Source organism: Papaver somniferum, chromosome 1 (assembly GCF_003573695.1).
Source record: "Papaver somniferum cultivar HN1 chromosome 1, ASM357369v1, whole genome shotgun sequence".
NCBI classification, from domain to species: domain Eukaryota; kingdom Viridiplantae; phylum Streptophyta; class Magnoliopsida; order Ranunculales; family Papaveraceae; genus Papaver; species Papaver somniferum.
The window spans coordinates 39,583,292-39,603,567 of NC_039358.1; the positions used below are offsets into that span (position 1 = coordinate 39,583,292).

Consider the following 20,276-nt stretch of genomic DNA (forward strand, 5'->3'; position numbering starts at 1 on the left):
CACATGTTAAATGTAACCGTGATTCCAGCGAAAATGAATTAGGTTGGGTAGTTTGCTCGAGGACTAGAAAAAACTAAGTATGACGGAATTTGATAAGCGCATAATTCATTATACTTTTATTTGCTATGCTTCTTTCATATTTCCTTGTATTAGTCTTATTTATTTATGTAGATTCCCCAGTTAATTTCAACTTCTTATTTCAAGGAATCTACCCCATAATATAAAATCGAAATCGTGACTTGAAATTCATTAATATAGAATCTATTGTGTAACCTAAATCTGCTTAGTGATCTAAAATCTACATTCATAGGCCAAACCCAAAATTTGCTAATTGATAATCCACAATCTGCCTCGACTTTATTTAGTGACCATGTTACCCGATTGACCGAAAAATATACCATAATCGAAAATCCTTCTCATCATAATTTTTTTTTGCATGTTAACCCAAAATTTCCCTAATGACCAGAATTTGCATTGAAATGATCTAATCTTGTCCTTGTGCTAGATTTTATTAATTTGACAAGCAGGGTCGATTCTGAGTAGCCCGGTGATGGGACCAATTGACAAAGTTATCTGATCTAATGTAAGAATGCACAAAATTGGATTCGACTTAACATGGTGATGAGGGACGGAGCCACATTGACCCACTGGTTTTGGGTGTTTAAGCTTGCTAGCTGTTGAGATTATTAGTCCCACATTGTCTGGGAATGTAAGATCCTGCGGTTTATAATCCTAAGGGCCTCTTCACTCATTGCCAATTGGTTTTGAGTTGGATGTCCGTATTATAACATGGTATCAAAGCAGACTATTTGCGACGAGTCATCATTGACCGCGCCTTTACTCCGCGTCACCCGATTTAATTGTCCATGTGTTAGACCCAACGAGGCTACACGTGAGGGGACGTGTTGAGATTATTAATCCCACATTGTCTGGGCATCTAAGATCTTGCGGTTTATAATTCTAAGGACCTCTCCACTCATTGCCAATTAGTTTTGAGTTGGATGCCCGTATTATGACACTAGCTTCTTTTTCTTTTCTCTTTTTTTTTTTGTTTGTAATTTCATTAGTTTTTTTGTGGGGGAAAATGTTGGTAAATTATAAAAGTGATAATTTTTGTAATTTTCATCTTTGTCGGGTTTAACAGTATGTCTGTCTTTTTTCTCTATCCAGAGGTAAAATACTACCTACATAGAGGAAGTGGTCCCCCATATTTTTTGTTTTTTCCACTACCTCTATATAAAAAGAAATGAAAAAGGAAATAAAATAGCACCAAATCAAGTGCTAAGAAATAAAGTTACAATCACTTGGTGGTTTTGATTTTTTACTCCACCGATTAAATATCTTGGCTCCGTCACACATGGATAGAAGAAAGTCTTTCCACTTTACCAATGGGATCGATGTATCTTGCAAGCATTGCTGTTGGAATAAGTTGTCTGTATACTTTTCCGAACTAAAATTATTTTGTACAGATACTTATATCCATGGTTTTTAAAAGCGTCCAATCCACGCTTCAATTTGTAGTTACTTAAAATCGGTGAAAAGGGTAAAATGAGATTCTAGGGTTTCTGAAAGTGAGTTACGGGAGGTTGAGCATGAACTATCTTCGCCTAAACCAAGCATAATGGCCGTTCAAAGGCTGCTTCAGTCATAGGAGAGGTTACGGATGGTCTTAGGGAGGGAAGCAGATGAAGAGAAAGATCAGAGAATTCTAGGGTTTGAAGAAGAATTGCTCTGAGAGTTTATGGGAAAGTTGTATCGTTGCTTGGACAAATAAATGACCTATTTACAGCTGAATTCTCTAATCTCAGGTCGGTGAAGATAGGGATTGCTTGTCATGTGGAGAACTTCTCCCGTCTCTTCAAGAATAGATAGAGATAAACTAGCTTTAGTTTATCTCATTATTCCACAGCATTTACTCTCTTCTGCGGTTAGAAATAAATCGGGTATTTCTCACACGTGTCACAGACCGCCAAAACAAAACCCTAATTGATATTCCCCATTTGTGTGAAGCTGAATCAGCCTTTGTGATGATGCGTAGGGAGAAAAATATTCTCTTTAGCCGAGTTGTCCAAGATAGAGAGATATTCTCCGATTTGTGAGAATAACTAGGATGAATCATGTGAAAAGGCCTGAAATGCCTCAAAATCGCGTGTAGAGTGTGAGATGAGCTGAGGTTGAGATCCCTTTCTCCATGGCCAGTTACATATGTCATATGGAAACCGTATTATTGCTTGTGGATCCCTTAGTTGAGCATGTAGAGCTCAAGGGAGCTTATCCATGCACGTTTTTGGATAGAAATGTACAGTCTGGTCCAATTTACTAGCCGTTGAGTGTGTTTTGAGACGCTGAGAAATGGGTTTGAGCCCTAGGTGAGACTTGTTCCTAAGTCTTACGCCTGCATAAGACTCTTCAGACGAGCTAGCTCAGCCCGAATAAGGCTATCTGAGGCTTCGCTGATGCGACTGAGGCTGTTTGAGATTTGACTAACGGGACTGAGGCCGTCGGAGATTTGGCCGACATGATTGAAGTCGTCCGAGATTTGGCCAACGGTATTGGGCTGTCTGTAACTTGGCCAACACAATTAGGTTGTCTGAGACTTGGATGACGCAATTGAGGATGTCTGAAATTCAGATGACGTGACATAGTCTCTCTGAGACTTGGACAATGTGACTGAGTCTCTCTGAAGTCGGCTGGGACATGTTCAGGAGAGGAAGGGAGGCTTGCATTCCTAATAATGTCTGTGTGAGATTTTGGCTCACTTGTATTTGACCAGAGTTTATTTAAGAGATGTGAGATGATTCAATTGTGTCCGTATAATGGGGCGGACATGAACAGTGTATCTCGAAATGATGTTCTCGGAGTCTGTTGAAAGGGCCTAGAGGCAGAATAACCAGCATATCTTGCGGGGATGTCCTAGAAATTATTCGGAAGCCCCAGTTCATAGCCTAGAGTATACATGACCAGTGTATCTCGTAATGTTGTACTAGTAATCAGTCATTGATCTCAAATAGGGTAAGTCGTGCTTACAGGAGACATGTATGTCTCCGCTTCAGGTCATAAGTCCGCCAGGGACGTTTTTACGCATCTACAGAGCCTACATGACTAGCAGTATCTCGCGGTAATGTATACTAGGACTCATGGCATCACAATCAGCTGCATCTCGCGAAGACATGATGAAATTGTGGTTGTTCTGGTTCATAATTATGCTTGGGAAATTTTACGTTCTACAAAACCTACGTGACCAGCAGTATCTCATCGAGGATGTGCGCTAGGAATCACGACATCACAATCAGTAGTGTCTCGCGGGGACGTATACTAGAAATCGTGGTTATGGGTTCCTTGAACCAAGGGCTTAATATCCCCCGCGAGAGTTGAGTTTTGTCTATTGGCTTAAAATGACTCTTATGCCCCTTATCCAAAGTTCATCATCTACAGACTCGTACGAGTCGCCTCAAATTTTTGTAAAACGTTCCGACTCGTGAGTAAGAAGTGAATCTACCGAGAAGCGGGAAGATTCTTTCAAAAGATACGTTTCTCGACCAAATTTTAAATTTTGACCAGTCAATTTCCATTCTCGACTAAGCGTTTATAGAAAGAAGCCTAAGGGCATCTCCAGTGCAAGGGGTAAAGGTCTTAAAATTTAATGACACCTAGGATTTAAGACTTTTTGCACCGAATTTCAATCTCCAACACAAGGGTCAAGGTCATGGAGATAGATGACATGGCTAAATGGGAGTAATGGAGAAAGTTTAAATAAAACTTTCTCTATGACCTGGGGTCTTAAAGACACATCATCATTTTGTCTCTAAATTCAAATAAAATTTGTTAGATAATACCTTCGGGGTTGGAGATCAACTTAATGTAAAAAGTTTTACACTTATCTTTTTCTGTCATTTAGTAATGACCCACACATAAAAATGTGTTAATAAGACCTCCATATAAGATGGCCTTGATCCTTTACATTGGAGATGCTCTAAGGGAATTGAACCACAAAACCTATAGCCTTCATCTCAATGGTGCACAATCAAAAGGCGATTTTGTTTGGTAACATGAAACTTTAATTAAATATATACAAATATTAGAATAGGGGTTTATATAATTTAGCTTCTTTGTTAAATGTGTCTCTCAATATTACGAATATACGATTCAATAATCATTCATGAATCTTCGTTTCAAGATTCAACATACGATCCGATTCTTAAAATTGAAAAACAAATCAAGCTTCACTTCACGCTTTAAAAACCTTACTTGTATCTATATTATACAACCTCACATTTATACAAATTTATAAAGGAAAATTAAAGAATGGATGATGCATGTCAAACTACATATTTACACATTTCTTGGTTAACTCTATATCTTTCCCACTTAAAATTTCTTGATGATGGTAACTCAATATACCTTCCTCGTGGAAGCCATTTCTTCTATCACCAAAGATCTAGCCTTATTAATGGTAACAAGGCATAGATAAACATGTTCTTCAAGTTCTTCAACTTGTTTCTTGAATCCCAAATTACTTTTCTTAAGTTCCTTCACCACTTCTTGCAATGGAAATCTGTTATCTTTCCTTTCTAAACAGAACTTTACTATAGCCTTACTATGTTCAATCTCATCATGAAGACGACCTACTAGTCTACTCATTGTATCGAAGTCCCGATTCAAAATATAAGCTCCTTTTGCTGCTACATCAAGTTGCGTTCCCAACCTCCTTAAAAACCCACTTTGCAAAAATTGATAACTCATGAAAATTTTCTTCCTTTTCTTCAAAAAGCTCTTTAACGGTAAACTTAGAAGTGCAGGTCCCATAAGCAACCCAAATATAGTATGTGCCGCTAGAGCAATTGTTGCAACTGCAAGGACTCCACAAGTGGCTGTTATGCAAACTTCGGTTCCCTTCTTGAAATATTTGATCAGTTTAATCTTTCTAACAATCTTCTTTCTTCTGGATTTCAAATGATGCAACACTGACGAGTACCGCTCAAGAACCAGCTTGAAATCGTATCTATTTGGGTTCGAAAACGGGTTCTTGAGAAGGTTAAATGAATTCAGCTCAGACATCACAAAACTATGCCACTCTTCAGTAGAAGTAGTACTCGAGACGTCACCTCCCGCTAGTACTAAGTCGAGTACTCTCTGAATAAATTGGTAATTAAACTGAATTTGTTGGATGCTTGTTAAGAGATGGCTACAAATATTTGAAGCTTCAGCACTAATTTCAAAATAGCTATGAATCAGGCTTTTGAGATTTGAGTTCTTCGACAAGATGGTTGCATCAAGGACGGTAGCTACCGCCTCTTGACCAGGTTCTAAGAGGCCGTTGGACATGGTACAACAACAGTAAGCTGTGGGAGAAGAATGTTGTCCCTTGTTTAGGAATGATTGAGCTTTGGTGAAAAAATCTGCATAGGATTTTGTTTTGAGTGCACTTTGGTATTCATCATTTACATTCATCTTTCCTTCTTGAATTGCACCTTCCGCAACTGAAAACAATAGATTCATCCGAAGTTGATCAATCTTTTCATGTATTTCGTAAAGTGGACAATACTATTTGAATCTCGAAAGCAATATATATGACCGTATCGTTATTTCATGCATACTAAAGACTACATATATGCCCTAATCCGCGAGTTAATATATGAAAACAGCTAGCTAGCGTATATGATGCAACAACCCATACTCGTTTATACGTGCATGCACAATATTGGTAAAGTGGTAAACTAATTAAGGAATCGTCAGGAAATGTTCGCCTTGTTGCACAATCAAGTTATTGGCAATACGCTTGATAAATAAATAAAAATTAGAAAATGATCTTGAATAAGTACTAATAATATGACACAATCAAAAACATAAGTACTTTGATATGAAATAGGAGTTGACACATACCTTTGTTGATCTTGAAAGATTTGTATTTCGCCCACATCTTAAGCTGTTGTTGGTGTTTGAGAAGGAAAGATTTTTGTTTTGGTTATTTGATTGCTATTTTCATGAACTCATAAAGCTGATATAGATTTTCTTTCTTCTTCAACTGGGGTTTGTTGTCTATATCTCTGAATCTCTAGATATATATATAGATAGCCTTTTAAACCTGAAAAAAAGTTAGTTTATGAGGTATGTAATTCACGCTTCCTGTTTTAGAACTGCTCTCACTCTTTCTCTAAAAGATAGAACGATATATACTAAAATTAGGAGAACGAAAGAGAATGTTCTCTGACGAGGTAGTGTAAATGAATCTATGCATAAATTTTGTTGTATTGTGGAAAATGACTTTGAATGCCCTCAAGGGGGTCACCCACATACATCATGCATAGGGTAGGTTTTTCAGGTTCAAGTGTGTTTTAACCATATCATTCTCCGTTTCCACTTTAGCTAGCTAGCTAGTGGCTATCCAAACCTTTTGTTATACTCACTCCTCGTGCTTTTCTCATGACTCGAAAATAAAGTATGTAACACACAACTATTGTTGTTTCCGTTGTCTACAAGTTTATGCAAGTTCTTTGAAATTTCGGCTACGTAAAATTATGTGAATGCAAATTAACCATAATACCAACAGTGGGCATGTCATTTATCCGGTCAGGCGTGGAGCGATGTATAAGTAAGTGCGATCTTTTTTTGGCTTTTCCTACGTCCAATTCTGGTTCCACCGCTACTTCTAACTATGTGAAACTTGAGCTTAACCACGATTGAAGATTGAATTTTGGTTTATTAATTACGTGGAGTACACAAGTATGAAACTATGATTATACGTGGAGTGCCATGTGTATCATTTGTGCCTTCAAGTTCCTTCTCGTTAGCAGACGTTACATCATAGGATTGCTTTCACGTAGAGAGGAAGCCATATAGATACAGGATCACTAGACCCGAGATAGGGAAAGTAAAAATTCTCAAAAAAAAAGTTTGTGATAAATCGAGTAAGTTGAAAAGACCAGTGTCAAAGTCCTACATAAAATAAAGCATTCTAGCTAGGATAGAATTCCAGCACTAGCTAGCGCTAGAGCTAGATTAGGCATTACATCTGTGCGGTGATAGAACAAGGGAAACAAATGGGAACTTTTTAATGAATCTAAGAGACATTTCGACCATATCTTTACATGTTTTTACAAATCTTCTTATTAATCATTCAGTCATTTTTAGTTGGGCAGGGTAGCTCACAACAAAGTGTGGTTTCAAAAGGTGCCACACTTCACAGATACACAACTTCTCCATGTAAACTTGGTTTTTGTGGAGCAAAAAGTGTCTTAATTAGTTAAGCAAACTTAAGGCCTCTAAAGTTGCTGCTCGCCCTCCACAAATATATGTATGATCAAAAGAGATCCGGTGGAAAGAAAAAAGAACGAATAGCGTAGGAATGAATGAATATAGATGCTTCATCAAGGAAGGTTCAAGGTTGGCCGAGAGATTTGAGTGAGACTTAACTGTAAAGTTAGAGCCGCCCGCCTTTAACAACCTCCTCATGTTTTTCAGCTTCAAAACCGACATCCTTTTTTCACTAACAACTTGCAAAACATAACTCTCTCTAGCTGCATGCAAGATCACTTGATGAATACTACTCTTTTATGAGGTCTATATTTTTAATGTTTTAAGGAAGAAAAAGAGTCAGTTAAAGTCCACCTAGAGTGTACACATATATTATTATTATTTATTTAAATTTGATTTTGTATAAGCTGGTGGAACTAGAAAGAAACCCCCTCCAATTTCCTTGAACAAGATATATACTCAACAAGGGAGAAAGCGTGGAGGAATCAATTTGTGATGGCACACATGTTTTGGTGTTATGTACACTAAATTCATTAATTTGGTTGGTGTTACTTTTTCACCTATCCTATTTAATTTGGTGATTTTAATAAAGTGACAAGCCTAAAAAACACACGTATATCTAATTTTGTTAAAAATTAGCTAATTATACATATACTTCAAAAAGTATAAATATTTGTCGACTGTCAAATTAACAATATCAATAATTGGTTCAGTAAAATTACGAATGTGTTACAGGGACCACGGACCATGGATGTGCGGTCCATCCAGTTACCCATTTCTATGTATATGTTGTAACATATGTAATAGAACTACTAATTTCTCTAATATGATGGTTCTTCTTCTTGTCTCTACATCTTCTTCCTTCACCTCTAATTCTCCTCAATCACGTTATCACCACGAGCTCTAACTCTGCGGCAATGGATTTTTTTTTTGTTGGGTTGCTATCAAATCCTTGAAGGATTGTTTTGGATCTGTATTTTTTTTCTTTCAATCAAATACAGTATGTTGGAATCAATAGGATCGCTGGAATCGAATCAAATCAGATAAGTTGGATCTATTTTTTCCTTTTTTTTTTTCCCTGTTTTTGATCTTGGATAAATCCAATATATTTATGCAAATCCCACGATGAATCGATTAATCAAATTTAAAATTTTATATTTTTATGTGTACGTTTATTATTATTATGCATATGCAATCGCATTATATAATATAATATTTGATTTGTTTATGTTCATGCGGGGTGATTACAGTTGAAAGTATGTCTCTACTACAGAGAGGGAGAGGGAGAGGGAGAAGGAGAAGGAAAGCACGTTTCCTTCGGTTACGTTCCAGCTTGACCCGACCCGACCCAGTCTGGTCCACCTCGGTCTGATCCAACCCGGTCCATCCGATCCGGTTAACTCAGTCTGACCCAGCTTCCTGTTTAACTCAGTCCGACCCGCTCCAGCTGACCCGGTGCAGTTCTGTTCTGTTCTCCGTTTTCGGGACGTGCACGACTAAGTTTGTACCGGTTCTGTCTATATACGGTGGGAACCAAAGTCCTAGGTATGTAACTATAACTATAATGTGTCTTTTCTTTCTTTTTTTTTACATTGAGTGCTTGCTAGGTTTATTCATTTGTTTGTAGAACATGCCTAATTTTGTTTATTTTTGTCTTAAGATAAGTCCATATCATATAAATGGTCAATTTAAATTATGATTGCTTATCTCGATCATTAAGAATTTTGATCTTAATGTTATTTTGTTCTCTTGAATATGATATTGGTTATAGTTGAATGGTGTATTTTGTTTAATTGGTTGTACCAACTCAAATCCAATGTATTTATTTGGGGTTTAGAAGTACTTGAGCACTATTATTGTGTACTTGATATTTTCTTCCCAAATTTGAAATGTTCGGGATGCAATCCACTGGCTCGACTATTAAGAGTCGGTATTTTCAAAAGATACGTTGCAAATAAAATCATATGTATTCCAAATTTGTGGAAGAATTCACAAAAGATGATATGAGTCAGAAAATTTCCATTTCTCTACTTCATCCATGATACTAACAAATCAGTATATGTTGAAATATGACAACAAGAGAACTATCTATAGTAACATATTCAACCTAAAGTAATTGGTTGACATGTGTAGTGAGATTCTCTTGGACTATTGAGATAAAGAAATTTCTCAAATTAAGCTAAATGTAGCAAAATTGAAAATGGAAAGAACCCCGAAGTAATAAGGGTTAGACGTATCGACTCATATAAAGCATGTGAAAAGGGACATATGTATCATGAGACAAAGATTTACTTTTTTTTTCTTTGGTAGTAATAACACCAATACACAAGTATCAACCGAGCATGGGATTAGCTAAAATGTAATTGTAGCTACCATCATAAACGAAAGAGTTGGAAATGCACCTGGTCATAGATACTGGTATATACAATGTAATTGTGTGTATCATAGTAACAACCAATTTTCACAGCAACTTTAATGGCAACAAGAACTTTGCCTGCCAATTAACTATCTTACTCAATTGAACTAGATCATATGTCTGCGCTTATGGAATGCAAAGTACATCATTTCCACGAGACATATATTCTCTAAAGCACTTGAGATATCTCTTGATGAAACGTAACATATATTCACTCTAAAATAATTGAGGTGAATCCGAATTTTGTTACGTAATAAGGCCACACCACTTATTAAATCTCTTAAGACTCAATGTCTAACTGATTGTGTTTTTTCTCCCACTAATTTAAGGAATATACACTAGTTTTTGAACTAATTCTTTATAATTTGACTACGATGATTGGATCATTGAGCGAAACATTTCTCAAAACTTTATTTCCAAGATGGGACAAAGATTAAAAGTCATAAAATCTCTATATGTACCGAGAGATAATCACACCTTGGATATCATGTGGAACCTCATAATGATGAGAATGTAATTGATTGCATCTTTTATAGTCTCTAATATATTTGGAAGGAAATATATTTTACAGAAACTAATGAGTCAATCTAGTGAAATGTAAATCACTATAGTATTGGATTATTGAATCCATATTGACTCCGACGATGAAATGTTGGGAATGGACTCATACATGCTTTGGGAATAACCATAAAGCAACTTTGGTTTTGTCATGATGATTTTTTTGAAATAACTCATACAAATATCACTTTATTTGAGTGAACGAAAACGAGAAAAAGATTGACAGAATGTGAAATGACGGCATATCTCTCAATAAGTGTTCTCTAAAGAACTATATGCACAATACCCCTTCCCATTATGCTTTTAAGTAAGGATCCACGTCACTCATTTTTACAAAGTCTACTGTGAAAAGGATTGAGACCGTCCGAAGATGCGAATGGTAAACAACCTATATTACAAACAAAACGAGGTGAAATTTAGAAAAATATTCATGCAGAATACGGACCATTAAAGTGACTTATGGGTCTGGTGAATGTTTTGACATTTTGAACTAGTTATAGTTCCCAAGAAATTTTGCGTATGGAAAACTACTAGCACTTATAATACATGTAAGGGCTCACCACCCATTGTAAATGCTAGCGAGTGTACATCAAAAGGATTTGATGAATATTGCATGTTTAATAGGATCAATGTAAAGCACCTTATACTAGAGCTGCACAAGACCCGGTCCATTTTACCTGTACCGGCCCGAAACCGGAAAAACCGGACTCGTACCGAACCGGAACCGGAGTAGACGGGACATGTACCGGTTCTTAAAATTGAGAACTGGAGTAGGCCGGTGCTGGTACTGGTTCTGGGGTGAGTCCCGGCCTGTCCCGGCCCATAAGTCCCGGTGTATAGTATCCGTAGATGAATGTCAATCTTAGCCATCAATATTAGGTGTCTATATAGGTAATATTGAGTATCGATTATTATCATCACTCTATCAACTGTTTTCATTCGTCTTCTCATGTCTGAAGAACATCGGCACCATTCGAAGATCCAACCAATCCATTGTTCACTTCTTCGCCATCGCCTTTTTCGTCAACTAATTGAAGAGAAATCAATTAGTTCTTATCTTTCATCAAGTTTAGGCATCACAGATGGAAATAGAAATCAATCAATCATAATAGATCTGAGTGATTTAGGGTTCAACAAGTAAGTCTTGAAACACAAATTCTATTCTTTCTCACATCGCATGTACCATATGTAATTAAAGTATTTGCAAGTTACAATATTTAGGGTTTACACTAAATTTAGGGGTTTGTTGTTAATTTGATAAATTAGAGATTTTAATTAATTTTCAATTTCTGAGAATTACACAGTACAATCACATGTAAGTCTTCGGTGTAATTATTAATTAATGGTGATGAGAAGAAGAAGAAAAGGATGGTCCAGGAATTTGATTTGAGGTGGTGAAGAAAGCGTTTTTGCTAGTGGATAGTTAGGGCTGGTTTGAGATATCACAACAAAAGGAATCTGAGAAGGATATGAACTAGTATCATTGATGAGATTGAGATGGGTTGTTGTTGCAGGGAATTTGTAACGGAGAAGGGTAGTTGATTTAGATGTTAATTCCAATGGAATTTTAAAGTGTAAATTATGCGATCATCAGTATTTCAGGCATGCTAATTGATTTGGTTCTTTGTTTTTTTGTCGTTGTGTTCAACTATGATCAATCTAGTGCAGCCTTGAGCTCTTGGTATATTCAAATGTGACTGCATCTTCATTGGGTTTTCCTTTCTGCTCAAAACTTTAGGTAAAAACCCGGTCCCAGTCAGTACCGAACTGGTCTTATAGGTACAGGTACAACTCCAGGTACAAGTACAGGTACCGATCCTCAAAATCAAGACCCGGTCAACTCCAGGTACAGGTTCCGGGTTCATAAGAAACCCGGACTGTACCGTCCCATGTGCAGCCCTACCTTATACCCATTGGTCTCGCACAGACTACCATCAAATGTTACAGATGATGTCTAAGGAATAGGTTATGCGTATTAAACTACCTTTATTGCTTTGGGGATATGCAATATTACACACATCTTTACTTAAATAGTTTTTAGACCCCAATATTAGTCAACATTTTTTTGCGTACCAGTTAGTAACTGGATTTAAGCCTGACATTTGTGTTCTTACGCATTTTTGGTTGCACTATACATGTGCCATTACGATTCCACAACGTACTATGATGGGTCTTCAAAAATGTTAAGTAGTTATGTTGGAAATGAGTTCCCAACAATTATCTGCATTTTTAAAACCTTTGGCAGGAGATATCTTACCGCTAGATTTGCGGGTTGTCATTTTAATGAGACAGTCTCCCCGACGTTAGGGGGAGATAAGAAAACGTATTTTCTAAGGGAATGACAGGAATTGTCGTGGTGTGCTCCCACTGTGTCTCATATTGATTGTTGTACTCCACAAATGTAAATGGGAAGTGACAAAGAATAATTGATGCCAGAAAATGCACTGATATCGGCAACATAACAAGATCACACATACCCTCTGCAAATATTCTTGCAAGGTTAGAAATATAATCCTCAGTGTGGGGTACACCATAAACTAAGGTGTTGCAACTACACTTGGTGGAAGTGTAGTTCCGTCGTGGCTCCATAAAGGAAGATGGAGAGACCACCAAGTTCGATCAATTCTCACCTAGAAAGGAAGTATATGAGTAAGGCATAAACTAATTTTTATCATTAATGAAATCATCTCATTTGATTGTCTCTGACTATGTCCATGAATCAATACTGGAGGACACTCTGAAGTTTTAAATGATACTAGAGAACAATGAAATCCTAACGGATTATGAGAATGCACATGAGTCAATGGAAGGATCATGCGTGCACAGTGATGATATAATCCATAAATAGTTGCTCAAGAAGTAGAGAACAATGAGATCGAACCACGCTTTATTTTGATTAATTTCAAATAAATATAGCGTATTTGGCCTATGCAATCCAGGTAGAACTTAGTTCTTTGACAAATATACAGGTATTTGGTGTGGTAATGCTAACGAACCTAGTATAAATCATGTGGGACATACATGATTAATTTGTCACAAAGCATAATGAGAAGAAAGCAGTCTTTTTAGTATAGAGACTCGCCTTGTGGCGCGAGTTTCTCACAAAGCCCTGAAATTTTTCTCTTGTAATGAACTTTATAATGTTTCGCTACTTAGTTAGCTTGGTAATTTCAAAAAGACTTGAAATGCAACATATGCATGTGGTTGTTACGTATCTCTGAAAGAATCAAGAGATAGAAGATATTTGCAGAAGTGCATGATGTCCTTTTTGCTTCTCAAGTCGAATGACTCTAAACCACGAAGTGTGTTTGCAGTTACACTGGAACATTCACTTATTGATTTAAACAATCAGGCGGATGTGGTATACCCGTCTAAGTGACTATTTGATTGGGAAGGGATAAACAAGTACGGTTTTGTACAATGCATATTAAATAAGTTCCTGATTCATAATTATAGCTATCTATGTCAACGATATGGACATGATAAGTACTCTTAATGGAATAATAGATCTTACAAGCTATTTAAAATCTGAATTTAAGATGAAAATCCTGGGAAATATTGATCTTATCTATGTTCTGAACTAGAAGACCGAGCTTGTGGTATATTATTCCACCAGTTTGTATATGTCCATTATCAGGCAATATAACAAGGATGTGCATCCTGCTAGCACTCCCATGTTTAGTCGAGTTTCAAATGTACATAAATGACCAATTTGTCTAAAGGAAGATGACGAAGTTGTGTCGGAAGATGAACTTTCCTTATCTAAGTATAATAGATGCATTATTGTACTTAGCATAATATACTCGACCAAATGTTACATCCTCAGTGAACTTGTTAGCTAGATATAGCTCAGCGCCAATGCAACGTTACTGGAATGGTATAGTGAATGTAATCATGTACTTAAAGGTAACTATTGACATAAATTTGTTTTATCCCTACAAAGACATTAAAAGGAATGTCAATGAAAGTGCAATCCAAAATTTTTTGATTATGAAGGAACAATAATCTCTTCTTCAACGAAAGTAATCAAGGGGAGATATGGTAGATTATTTTCTAAGTCATTACCAATATTCAGTTTCGAAAAATACATGACTGAAGAAACTGTCTGGAACAAATGTGAAAGTAATCAGGGGAAGATGCCGACATCAGGGGGAGGATCCAAGGATATGATGTCGACATATTTTACTTCGAAATTTAAGTTGTGTTGTACTCTTTTTCCTTCGATCGAGAATAGTTTTTCCCAAAGGGTTTTGTTACTCGACAAGGTTTTTAGCGAGACAACACTAAAAACATCAAGTATGTTGAACGTTGAAGACATAAAGATCACGTTGTATTACTGAAAATATCAGAATCAAAGAAATGAAACGCGATAGTCTGTTAAGCAACGTAACTTCCAGAATCAACAACAAGGTCATATAAACTTTTAATTCACCAAAATAAAGTGTGATAAACTTGTTCTGACTGTATTAGACTAATGAAAATTGTCTGGCGTCAGGGGGAGCATCTAATGGTGTGTTGAACTATTTTCCTTCACCGAGGTTTCTTTTTACTACAGGGTTTTGTTACTCGACAAGGTTTTTAATAAGGAAACATATTCGAGTCCAGCTATGTTCTAAGTTTGCTTAATATCGTACTCTTTTTCTTTAGTTTAGGTTTTGTCCCCCTGGGTTTTTCCTGACGAAGTTTTAACGAGGAAATTAACTTAGATTAGTCGGTCCTTGAAGATCGTATTGCATGTGATGAACTACATGTAAAGTACGAGATAACATGTGAAGTACTACACGTGAAAAGGTGTACTAAGATTTTATCCCACTGTGTTTTTACTTGTCAAAGTTTTAATGAGGCGATTGATTTCGGCACAAGCCATCAAGCAGGGGACGTCGTTTGAAGAAATACATTCAAAACACTATATATGAAGCACTATGTATAAAGTTTTATTATTGAACCGCACAAGGGGGAGTGTTACAAGACCACGGCCCATGGATGTGTGGTCCATCCAGTTACCCATTTCTATGTATATGCTGTAACATATGTAATAGAATTACTAATCTATCTAGTATGATGGTTCTTCTTCTTGTCTCTACATCTCCTTCCTTCACCTCTGATTCTCCTCAATCAGAATGCAGATTAATAATTTGATGAGCTCTCTATTTGGAGTGACAAAAAAAATAAAAACTTGTAGCATTCGATAACCGTTACAAAGTCATCAAACTTTTGCAATCATGCAACTATGCAAGTAACGGAAAATTGAATTACCAATAAAAAAAATTATGCAAGTAATCTAAACAAACAATATGACAAGGATCACCTTCAATTTCCTTGCTCTGCTCCACAATGGGATTTTGGCTCGGAAGTCAGATGCTTTGGCAGAGCGGTATAGGGAAAATAACGGACGGACGGTTGCAGATTAGGGGTCACCCGCAACCAAACCGTCCAAGTTGCGGATTTGAAAAATCAAACCGTGACCGGCCCAATCATCCGCGGATTGTACGGGCCGGTTGCGGATTAACCGCGGATTTGGTAAAAAAAAAAAAACTGTCAAGCAAGAAAAAAAGAAAACTCAAATTCCCAACTCATCATCACATCTCTGCTCATTGAGCAGCGGAGTCTCGGCTCTTTGGTTCGATCCAGTTCCCATGTTGGGCCTGCTTGCTTAGTGACATCAAGCTAAAGAAGCAAATAAGCAATCCATTTTTGATATGGGCTTAGTGACATCACATTCAATTAGCTGGGCTTAGTGGCTTATAACTAATGGAGCAGAGTCAGATGCGGTGCGGGTGAATCCGCGGTTTTCAATATTCAACCGCACCCAAACCGCTAAAACGTGTGGATTTGAGAATCCCATCCGTGTCCGGCCCATACGTTTTGCGGTTTGGGTGAAATCCGTAATTTTACGGATGAATACGGGTCAAATCCGCGGTTCCGGTTTTTATGCTCACCCCTAGTATTATATCACGCAAAAGATTGGCATCCCCATCAAAATATTGGTTCAGCCCAATAACTACTCATAGCATTTCGTGATAGTTCGGGGGCCCATTAGTTAATGGAAAATTTTAAGTGAAGAAAATGAAAAAGAAAAAAACGATGGAGAAGTGGGGCATCGATCCCCCATACCTCTCGCATGCTAAGCGAGCGCTCTACCATCTGACCTACATCCCCAGTGGATGGAGGGCTACCTGAAAATGATAACTTAACCGCTAGAAGATAATTTACTCAACCATCCGTTGGTCTTTAACTCCCAGATGGAACATTTGTGATGCATGTCCTTCCAAGCAACAAAGAAAATTTTGTTGGTGTTATTTCTTGAGCACAAACTATAAAATAAATTGATACATAGGTAACTCTAAAGAGACCAATCACGAAAACTGAAACAACCGGTGAAACTTAAGAGTAAGTGATCCTGTGCTGGGTAACATGCCATACATATGAAGCCTGCACCAATTAGCTAAGTGACCTAAGTCAGCTTGGTATCTCTTAATTGATCCCCCTAGCATTTTTGTTGATATACACAACAAGTCACCAGTTAGCAGGGGGGGAGGAAACTGCATAATAGCTGTACCAGAAAATATGCACCGAAATAAGGATAGAAGAAAGTAAGAGTTTTACATAGTTTTACATTTTGATACGGGGTAGATTGCAGCAAGTTTATGAGCAATGCCAAGTGATTCAAGAGCAATCCAAGCATTTGAGAAAAGAACAAGGGTGGTACTAGTGACTCTAAGCTCATTTGCTCTTTCTGACAAGAAACTTGTCACACCTACTTTCTTTAGTGCTAAACCTGCAATCCCACCTCCTACTATCACTACTTCCTCTTTTATCGACATTTTTCTATCTTTCTATCTTTCTCTCTAAAACTCTAGTCTCTGAGCATCTAAATAAATAGATCAATAATTCAATAATTGCAGGATACAAAGAATTCTAATTTCTATGAAAAATATTTTTTTTGAAAAATGAAAACTTTAAAGTCAGCTGTAGTCACCAAAATTGTTTTTCTATTTCTTCAAAACATGGAAACAATTTTGCTACTAAGAAGCCAACTTCTTTGCTTATGACAGTCTGCAAATGTTTCAAAGCAACTGCAACCTCGTGAAAGAGAATATTTGATTATTTTGAAGAACCTTATCAATTCCTGCAACCCTGTGAATGCAGTATACTGAATACCTGATTATTCCAAGAGAACTAATGTTTTAGTTCTTCAGTCCAATATAGTTCCTGAATCTAATAGCTTCTCTAGTCATAGTGCTTTAGACTTTAACTCTTCAGTCTACGGTTCCCAAGTCTAATAGCTTCTCTACTATAGTGCTTTAGACTTTAACTCTTCAGTCTACGGTTCCCAAGTCTAATAGCCTCTCTACTCACTTCAGTATAACCAACCTAAACACTGCTTACAAACTTTGTTTTATCTAAATTATTGCATCATCAATATTTTGAATAAGCTTGAACCTCTAAGCCTCAACAACTGTCATGAAACAAATGTAACAACAAGAACACAATCACAGGCGAACGCCAAAACAGATAAGTTGGGCTAAACCACCAGAAAAGCTCATGTGATGTCAGTTAAATCTAAAATTGCCATATTACAGAGTACAGAGATAAGTACAACTGACGCAAGGCTACAGATGAATGTTGTTAATAGTAACAGTTTTGGCAAAAGAACCAATGACCAGAAATTGATACGACGTTCATAAAGTGCAAAACCATACTTTGATTTACCAAAACAACATAATGTGCCATTCCTGCCTTACAAAATTGAAATAAACCTAAAATGTTTGACTCAATTCAACTATAACTCAACTTAAAGTCTTAAACCAAATAGGGGAAACCGGGAAAGATAAAAAGAGACAACCAAGCAAGGAATATTTGAATCAAGTGATTGGATACCAAACACAGTTTAAATCAAAGTTCATAATGGCAAGAACTTGTTTGAAAAAATTGCATTGCATATAGAGATGAGTTAGAGATTCATAACCTTTCATGCATATAGTGCAGAAAGGATCAATATGAGGAAGAATAGCTGCTACTCAACATGTTTATATCATAACTGCTTGAAAAGAAACCTGTTCTTTTGCTTTTAAGTTTTAATTATAGCTACATTGAACAGTAACAGCACAGGTAGTTTGCTAAACTAGCAAGTTACAAGGGAAACAGAACTGAAAAGAATGGTCCTTTTCTAAACTACTGTAAATCAAATATGGAAAAAAAAACTACTAAGTAAAACTAGCATTGTTGCATAACAACTTGCTAAACTAGAAACCTAACAATAAAATTTCCTGATCAATACATACCAGCTGAAAAGGTTGATTAAATGTGGATAAGACGGTTAAAATGCCATTGACGATAATTTGATGGGCCTGGCCTGTAGATAGATTCCAGCCTTTTCAACTCAACGTCATAACTGTAGTACCGGTCTTCAGCATCGCGGTGGTTCTCATATTCGCTGGTAGAAACACAAAAGATGATCTTAAGTGTAGGATTCAAAATACCTGCTACGAAAACAGGAGCAGACTTAAAGGGTCCTGCCACACAAGGGTTGTGGAACATATCAATATCATACTTCTTTAACCATTTCTTCGTATTCTCAACCTCCGTCAAAAACCATAGTGTGAACTTCCCCATAGACTCAGTATCAAGGTGATTGCGATATTGATCCATGTCAAGTAGATTAGAATTATTCGTGTAATCAAGGATACACAGCGACCCCTCAATCTCTAATAGTTTAGAAGTTTTTGAAGCTCCCTCTGGGTATTCTATTGTATGATATGATTCTTTACTAACATCAATACAAAGCACTTTCCTGCCAGACCTACACAACAAATTCAAAGACCCATTCACAGACACTGGTTTATATCTAGAACCTCCTCCTATATAGAAACCCATCTTTGGAATATCAATATCTTTCCATGACTCGCTTCCAGCTCCAGTACCAAGAGTTAAAATCTTGAAGAAATACTGTGTAGTCATACATGACACTGTCTGTCTAGGCACTATTACATAATTCCAAGCAATACAGACAACTTTATACTTCTCTGTGGCCGGATCGAAAACTAAATAAAAATTTAAATCTTCAATATGTCTCTGAAGGATGACTGGATCATTAAGAACGGGAAGCTTAATCGAATCACGAGTAATTGGATTATAAACATGATGACTAAACTCACTGTCTCCTTCTTCACATGACAAAATTACTAAACCATAGAACGATCCTCGAATCTTTAGTTTCTTATTAAACAAACCCTTTCTAAAATAGAATAACTTGAACTTTTCCTTACCAGAAAGAAATTCCCTTAGATTTTTTAACACCACGCATCCAATCTTGAAATGGTTCAGTCTCTTCAAGTTCGGGTTCACGATCTTCTTCCTCATCGGAATCTTCGTCCTCAGAATTTTCATCATCAGAATTCTTATCATCCGAATTCTCATCATCGAAATTTTCATTATCGGAATTCTCATCATCTGAACCCTTCACATAGAAACGAGAATCGGGATAGTTTCCAGAAAGATAGAGAAATCCAGGAGATGCATAAGTTCGAGTTGAATGTAATTTGATAAAATCGGAATCATTGAGGATTAAACTAGACCATGATTTGCATACACTTCGAAATGACATTAAACAATCGATTGGTATTCTAGTAAGTATATCATATGCAACAATATGAAAAGGAGGAGAAGGAAGAAGAGATTTACTGGATTCTTCAGAATCACCATCAACAACTTGTTTCTGCTTCTTCGTCATCATCACTCTCTTCTGTGTCTCTTTTGTTCACCGAGGAACCCTAGCATTTCAATTTTAGAAACCGCACAAGAATGAGAACAATATGTTTCGGGTCGGTGACTACTGGCGTTCCAAATCCCTAAAATTCAAAGAAGAAAACGTTTCGGAAAACGGTAGGTTTCGGCGTCTCGCACCAAACTATGTCAAACGATACGTACGTGGTTTCTAAGGCAGTCATAAGGGCTCGAGTTGACAGCCCTCGACAAGATCTTCTTCCACAAGTGAGGAACCATTCCTCAGGCAGAAAAAATTACTTAGAATGGCTTATTGGAAAAT

General features: G+C 36.9%; 2 protein-coding genes across 2 annotated transcripts; both read right to left on the reverse strand.

Moving 5' to 3' along the window:
- Nucleotides 1-4,204: 4,204 nt before the first annotated feature.
- LOC113327966 (UPF0496 protein At1g20180-like) lies at nt 4,205-6,042 on the reverse strand. Its single transcript, XM_026575073.1, has 2 exons — nt 5,884-6,042; nt 4,205-5,480 (listed from the first exon to the last, which is right to left on the reverse strand). The coding sequence occupies exons 1-2, from the start codon at nt 5,918-5,920 to the stop codon at nt 4,393-4,395; spliced, it is 1,125 nt and encodes a 374-aa protein (XP_026430858.1). The 5' UTR covers nt 5,921-6,042; the 3' UTR covers nt 4,205-4,392.
- A 12,201-nt stretch (nt 6,043-18,243) lies between these two features.
- On the reverse strand, nt 18,244-20,039 carry LOC113283816. The gene is made up of 2 exons (XM_026533205.1): nt 19,913-20,039; nt 18,244-19,688 (listed from the first exon to the last, which is right to left on the reverse strand). Exon 2 carries the CDS (start codon nt 19,679-19,681, stop codon nt 18,530-18,532), a length of 1,152 nt encoding a protein of 383 aa, XP_026388990.1. The 5' UTR covers nt 19,682-19,688; nt 19,913-20,039; the 3' UTR covers nt 18,244-18,529.
- Nucleotides 20,040-20,276: the final 237 nt, after the last annotated feature.